The sequence below is a fragment of the Chelon labrosus genome (genome assembly GCF_963514085.1).
Source record: "Chelon labrosus genome assembly, chromosome: 4".
In the NCBI taxonomy this organism is placed as follows: domain Eukaryota; kingdom Metazoa; phylum Chordata; class Actinopteri; order Mugiliformes; family Mugilidae; genus Chelon; species Chelon labrosus.
Window position 1 is genome coordinate 8,271,826 of NC_140340.1, and position 7,190 is coordinate 8,279,015.

General features: G+C 40.2%; 2 protein-coding genes across 2 annotated transcripts; one reads left to right on the forward strand and one right to left on the reverse strand.

The window, feature by feature from the left end:
• Positions 1-984: 984 nt before the first annotated feature.
• LOC311486282 (vasopressin V2 receptor-like) lies at positions 985-2,827 on the reverse strand (the record flags this gene model as incomplete). The annotated part of the gene is made up of 2 exons (XM_084542077.1): positions 985-1,789; positions 1,993-2,827. The coding sequence occupies 2 exons, from the start codon at positions 2,825-2,827 to the stop codon at positions 1,581-1,583; spliced, it is 1,044 nt and encodes a 347-aa protein (XP_084398203.1). The 3' UTR covers positions 985-1,580.
• A 1,065-nt stretch (positions 2,828-3,892) lies between these two features.
• Positions 3,893-6,482, forward strand: vhl (von Hippel-Lindau tumor suppressor). Its single transcript, XM_084542346.1, has 3 exons — positions 3,893-4,368; positions 4,632-4,754; positions 5,615-6,482. The coding sequence occupies exons 1-3, from the start codon at positions 4,182-4,184 to the stop codon at positions 5,806-5,808; spliced, it is 504 nt and encodes a 167-aa protein (XP_084398472.1). The 5' UTR covers positions 3,893-4,181; the 3' UTR covers positions 5,809-6,482.
• The last annotated feature ends 708 nt before the right edge of the window (positions 6,483-7,190 follow it).

The following is a 7,190-nucleotide window of genomic DNA, read 5'->3' on the forward strand; positions in this document are numbered from 1 at the left end:
TCCCAGCAGAACACTGAATTGTCACAAGATGATCAATGTTATTTACTTCTCCTGTCAGGGGTTTTAATGTTATGCCTGGTCAATGTATAATCCAATTAACTGACTGAAGAAATTGCCAGCTGCATAAACCACTTGTTTGTGCCTTTGATCAACATTTGTTCTTTTAGGAAACCAGCCAGGACCTAAAACACACACATCAGAAACTCATAGTAGAGAACAATAACACAATAAGACGATTACATTATTGCTGGTCTACGTGGAGCCAGTAGTATTGTGGGTGAAGGTCTTGGTATTGAGTCATTTTAATATCCTGATATGATAACAAGAGCACTGTAGCTGTCACAGTGACACTAATAACTAACAGAACCTTTCCACAGACTCTCTGTTAGCTGCAACTGTCGCTGATATTTGTATACTGTCGAGCAGGCAACAGACACTAATGGTCTGCCTCACCTAATGATACAGCATTAGCTTCCTCACTGTCTGCAAAATGACGGCCGAGAGAAAACGATGGCAGATGAATAACCAGGTTGGATTTGAGGTCCTGATCCGATTTCTTTTGCCTTGATGAAAGCATTTGTCTTGACTTGTACTCACCTGTTCTGGAAAATAAATGAGCCACATCTCCTGCACGTGTAACATTTTTCAGGCCATGTCAGCCTTTGGTATGCTGTTGCTTCGGTGCTCTGTTGACCCGCAGATAATCCACATACTGCGTGTAGCATAGAGAAAGTTCAAATCTGGCTAATGTCTTCTCAGAGCGTGCCGTCGACTGTACATGACTTACATGTTCACAATGTAGACAATGTGATCCTTGTTTAAACACCAGGCGGCTCACTGCAGCTTATATTTAGCTAAATATTTTAAATATTTTCAATCATACCATCACTTCATCATTGGCAGATGTGCTAAAATATGAAGAATATCATGTGTAAGAAGTAAAAAGACAAACAGTTGTTATAATATGATTTTATTCCACACTGGTTCTATACAGCTAGTTAGGGCATTGATAATATTTTACAAATACTCACATACATTGATTCACCACAGGGAACACTTACACAACTAACAAACATATTTCACAATCTTTAAATATGGTGCAGCAGCCTAACAGCAACTGATCTGTACAGATATTAAACAGTGTGTCAGCACAGTATCCTCTCACTCTGTATAACGGCTTTTGCTTTGTAAAATAAAGCTGCTTCTCATACCATATTGTCTGTGAACTCAACTCCAAGGACTATGGTATTGTTTGATATCATAACCATCAGATGATCCACATGATGTGTTTAATGATTCTTCCTCAAAGCATGTTGGTCTTACAGCCCAGCAAAACGCACCCTGCTTTTCGTTTACATCCAACAACATGTGGAGCCCCGGTCACGCGTATGGTAACCTACTTCTGAGCTGCTTATGGTGACCGCTTCTAAGACACCACGATAGATACAGAGTGTATTATCTTCATCAGTTGAGAGAAACAGTAGTTCAAACGCAGGGAGAGCTCAGAAGCTGGGCTTACATGCGCGCAGGATCCATGTTAACCCTGCAGACTTTTATCCATTTCCAGTGCTCTGTCCAGCTTACTTGGACTCAGAGACATTTTTGAAGCTCATGTACAAAGTGCTGACCAGCGTTGCCTCCTCGAGCATTAAGTCCTTCACATCGGAATGCCGCCGGCACAAGAGTGTCACCAGCCTGTGGGGAAACTGGCCGCTGAACAGAAGGTAAATGCAGGGATTCGCGCAGCTGTTCAGACTGGCCAGCAGCATCAGGATGGTGAAGGTCGCAGCTGGAATGACAGAGGAAGTGCAAACTGTCATGTGTGCGCATAGAAATATTATTTTCCTCTTATAGATATTGGATATTGTTCGTGCGTAAATGCGCAGTTTTCGCAATTAAATAGTCACTCCTATTCTAAAACCAAAACAAACCACAGATAAAATAATTTGTGTTAATTATACTGAGCACTCCCAGAAATATCAGATAACTTACTTTCTTTTGGAGCATGCATGTCCCAGGCGGACCACAGCTGGACAGTAAAGAAGGGAGCCCAGCAGACAATATAAGCCAGCACAATGACCACCGTCATCTTCAGCGTCTTCACCCTGGCTTTAGACATGCCTGCCACACCGCTGGCTCTTGAGTGCAGCTGGAACCCGCGTCCCTGGGTCTTCTGGTAGAGGTTGATCTGAATTGCTCTGCAGATGCGCACTTGGCAAACGACAACTGTGATCACGGGTAAAACGAAAATGACCAGCGTGGTCCAGGTGATGTAAGTCTGCAGCCCCCACGGCTGGACGAATGTTGCCCAGCAGTCGAACACGCCGGGTGCAACCTCAACCTGCGAGAAAATGAAAATCTGTGGCAAGCTGCCCACCAGAGAAATCCCCCACGCCACGCACACGGGAATGTGCAGTCTTGTGCGCGTCCGCTGAAACTTTACCATCGGGTTACAGACAGCTTGATATCTGTCGACTGTCATCACCACGATCATGTAAGTCGATGAAAACATGCCAAGAACTTGCAAGTACTTCACAAGACGGCACACCAAGTCTGGTCCGACGAACCTGTCTGTGATGTCCCACATGAGTTGCGGGCACACCTGGAAGAAAGCGACCACCAGGTCTGCCAGACACAGGTGGAACACGAAGACCCGCATTCTGGACATCTGTTTGCGCTGTCTCCAAAGGATAAGCAGCAGGGAGGTGTTGAGGATGGCGGCGCTCACGAAGATTGCACTGAGGAGCGCAATCTCCACCTTGGCCAGACCCTCATCTCTCGGCACATCCTCCGAGTCCTCAAAGGCGCTGTCATTCAGTGGATGCATTGTGTTTGTGACAGAATTTAGAGAATCTAGAGAAAAAATGATGATGACAAAAAGACAAAATGTGATTATTACTACAACTGCTGAAACTTGTTATTTTATATTAAAGGTACTAAAGGTTCTTATCTAAGAAAAACACTTTGTAACCAAAAAAATAGTTTCCTTTGCTAAAAGCACAGATCAGAATACAGTTGTATTGTATGTTTTGTTGTATCAAGGCAGTTCTACCTACCTTGATGAATACTTTTATTTAAAATAGCCTATTTTTTTTTTTTAACATTGAACTGATCTTCTGCTGTAGCCGAGCTCAGGTTGGAAATAGTCTCTGGTCTTGCTCTGCAAGGTCTCTACAGCTGCGTCCCAGTGTTTTATGTGAGAATGCAACTGGGTGGAGCTCACGTTCATCATTGAGTCGTCCAGACTTGTATGAATTATTTTTTTTACAGATGGAAAAAAAAATACATTTATTTTATTTTATGTCAAACTAGTAGTCTAAAACTTTAATCGTCAGCCTGTATTAAATCTTAACAATATGATAATATGGTACATAAAACAGCTTGCGTTTACTTTATAATTTTTATATTGATAACTGGTGGTGGAAGAAGTACCCAGATCCTTTATTTGATCAGATTTTCTTTACTAATATTGTAGGCAAACGCAGTCTGTTTTTATTGTCAATTAACCACTACATGAATAATTTGAAAGGTATTATAACTAAATTGGCGCAGAAAACTTGGATAACTTTATATAGTATTGGTATATTTACTTTATATCTCACTATTTGACGGATTAGTCTTAACATTTATGATATTTTATAGGCGGAATCTGTGTTTTGCATATTTGTGGCTACAGCTCGCAGAGTGAGGTAGAATATAAAAGTGTAAAATATAATAATAATCAAACTAGTGCAGTAAAAATTAAATGCCAGGAATGGAATCACTTAAAAATGAGGAACTACCTTAAAATATATCTATAACTGTGGCCTGATTGTTTTCCTCTCTCTCTGTCTCCCATCACGTAGATCACGTAAGAAGCGTGTCGTCATACTCCTCTCCACCAATCACAGTGCCGGATAATTCGATGTCGTACGACTTTCAACCGGAAGAACAAATGTAAACAAAGTTGTTGAAAAGTAGCAAGGGGCCGTTTCCTCGCTGCGTTTTTAAAGTGATATTGAAGTAGTTGCTTGTTTGTTTGTTTTAATATACAAACTATTTGGGTGGTTTAAGTGACACACATATTATTAATTCGATGAAATTCTTGCGTCAGCGACGGCGAAGATTTAGCTAGCTGCTAGTTGGCGTTAGCTACACGGCTAATCTTTCTGCTCTCAAAGATTTAGCGTCAACGAGCAGCGATGCCTCAAGAGGAAGAGCCGTCGCTTCCACTGGTTCGCTCCCTGAACAGTCGGATCCCCATTAATGCTGTGTTTTATAACCACAGCCCCCGTGTCGTCCGGCCAATGTGGATAGACTACCGGGGGGAGCCTCGGGCATACGGGGATCTACAACCAGGAGCAAGACGAAGAATGACCACCTTCGTCGGTAAGGCAGCTTTTCTCATATCACGGAAGGCTACTTATACATAAGGTTAATAATTGTGTCAAGTATTCTAATTTCCTCATTAAGTAAAGTACCATATTAAAGGTCACTTTCGACTCTTAAACCCTTTCACCATATAGCTATGTTTTGTGGAAAGTCTTGTTGCCATGATTTGTAGATGAACTGCAGAGTCAGCATGTCGGTAGTCAGTGAAATAGTCCTTCTTTTCTGTCTTTTTAATTCCCCCCCGCCTGGGGTCTTCTCAGGTCACCCATGGATGTTCAGAGATGCAGCGACTGATGAGCCCCTGAAGGTGAACTCCAAAGAGCTGTTTCTTCCTAAACCGACTGAGGGTGGGAACCCTATTATTGCTAATATCACCTTACCAGGTAAGATAAGTCAAGTGTCCTAAATATTATATATACATATAAATATATATATAATATATTTAGTGCATTGATTATGTCGGGTGAAGACATATCTTTATAGTTAGAGAGGCTGTGAAACTGCTGTTGTTCAGGGCAAACCATTTCCTGTCTGATCTTTGAAAGCAGTAAAAGTAATTGCAATTTTTAATCTATGCCTAATATTTTGTGCTGGTCGTGCAAGTAATAAAGCAGGATTTACAGATCTCTTTTTTTCCTTTTTGTTTTACATGTTTTCTCCACCTCAACTTTGTAACCAATTTACCTCTGTCAAATTGTGAATACTTGTGCAATATGTGGTTTTTATGCATCTTACATACATCTTATTATTATTATTTTATTTTATTTTATTTGTTTGTATATTTTTTATATTACTTTTTATCCTATTTGTATTTGACCCTGACACATTGCAACTGTCACTTTATGGGAGCAACAGCAACATAACAATGTCCTTGAAGGATTAAGAAAGTATTCTGATTCTGATAAAATGAGCACAGTAGCATGTAGTATGTGGAGCTAAATGCATCACAAAATTGAATTTCATTTCAAACTATTTATTTATTTTACCAAACCTCTCTTGCTTCACAGTATAATTGACATCTTTTTCATCCATTTAGTATATGGCTATTTCCAAAACAATTCCAGTCGGCCATAAATATGATGAAATACTGTGAATAGTTTGACAAGTGGCTTAGTTCAGGCGCTATGTTATCAGTAATTTTTGATGCAGCTAAATGTTGTTAAGTTTTGAGATAAAGTATGTATTTTCAAGTACAAGCTGACAAATCTTAAACGTTGACCAACTGTTTGCTCCGTTTATACAGCTTACAGTCTCAAGGATCGTGCTCTTCAGGTTATTCGGCGTCTTGTGCGACCAGAAAACTACAGGAGGTTGGAAATAGCTCGGTGTCTCCACGAGGAGCTTGAAGATCAACCAAGCGTGTTAAAAGATCTCTATCGCATGAACCAGCGAGTAGAGCAGCATCTGCTGGAGAGGATCCAAGGCCAGGAGGAATGAGACATGAAACTGACGGATATTTATCACATACGGACTGAAGTGCTGCACTGCATTCTCATAGAAAGAAAAGAACTTACGAAATAAGATAAAATGTTGGTGTTGTTTTTGCTGAATCACAGCTGTCGTGTATTGAAAGGAAGACAGTTTGATCTGCTGCCTGTTTGTCATATTCACTCAGCAGCTTTAAATAAAGTATTCCTTCCCAGAAAAATAAACAACATTTTATATGTAATATGACAGCAGTATCCCATGTATATACTCACATTAGACTGGCGTTTCAGAGAGATACCCACACTGTTTATATCCTTATTGGGAATGCCAGAGATACTTTTACCTTATTCAGGTAACTGCACATGTTCCCTCAAAAAACATTTTATAGTTCAGCACGCTTTAGCTTTGGCACTTTAAATGTAGGAGCATTATTTTTGGATAAACTGTTATAAAAGGCCTAAATTTGCCTTGTCTCTTCTGAAGAAAATGATTGAACAGAATTTAGGATCAGGCTGTGAAACACTGTGACCGATGAGCTTCTTGTTATGGTTTGTCCTACCAAGTACATCTTTTCATGTTTTGTTCTTCCCTGTTTTTCAATCGTACAGCGCTACTGTATCTCAAAGACTTTCTGTTTATTTGTATAATACATAATTAAAAGATATATTTCTTACTGGTTGAAAGGGTCTTTGAAGTGTCTTGTTCAGCTTCTAAGCTCTGTCTCGGCAACTACTATAAAACAGTCACAAAACAAAAAGAGTATATTCTCGTACATGGCCAATTGTGTTACTTTTATTCTCTAAGAAATATACTGCCTGGCCAATAAAAAAATGGATTTAACTAAGCAAATGGGTATGAGCCTCCGATAAGATAATTACCGCATGGGGTGATTATCTTTCAGCTAGCTACAAGTTATTTAATCCCAACTGATGGAATGAGTAGCTTCTCATTTCTTAAACAACCATGTCTAAAGACACATCCTGTGGTCTGGGAAAGATGTTAGTCTGTTTGAGAAGGGTCAAATCATTGACATGCATCAAGCAGAGAAAACATCTAAGGAGATTGAAGAAACTACTAAAACTGGGTTAAGAACTGTCCAACGCATTATTAAAAACTGGAAGGATGGTGGGAAACCACCATCTTTGAGGAAGAAATGTAGCTGGAAAAAAGAAGAGAGGCAGATGAAGTGATGCACCCATCATGCCTAGTGTCTACTGTACAAGCCTGTGGGGGCAGTGCTATGATCTGGGGTTGCTGCAGTTGCTCAGGTCTAGGTTCAGCAACATTTTGTTGCCCAAAGACTGAGGTCAGCTGACTACCTGAATATACTGAATGACCAGGTTATTCTATCAATGGATTTTTTCTTCCCTGATGGCACGGGCATATTCCAA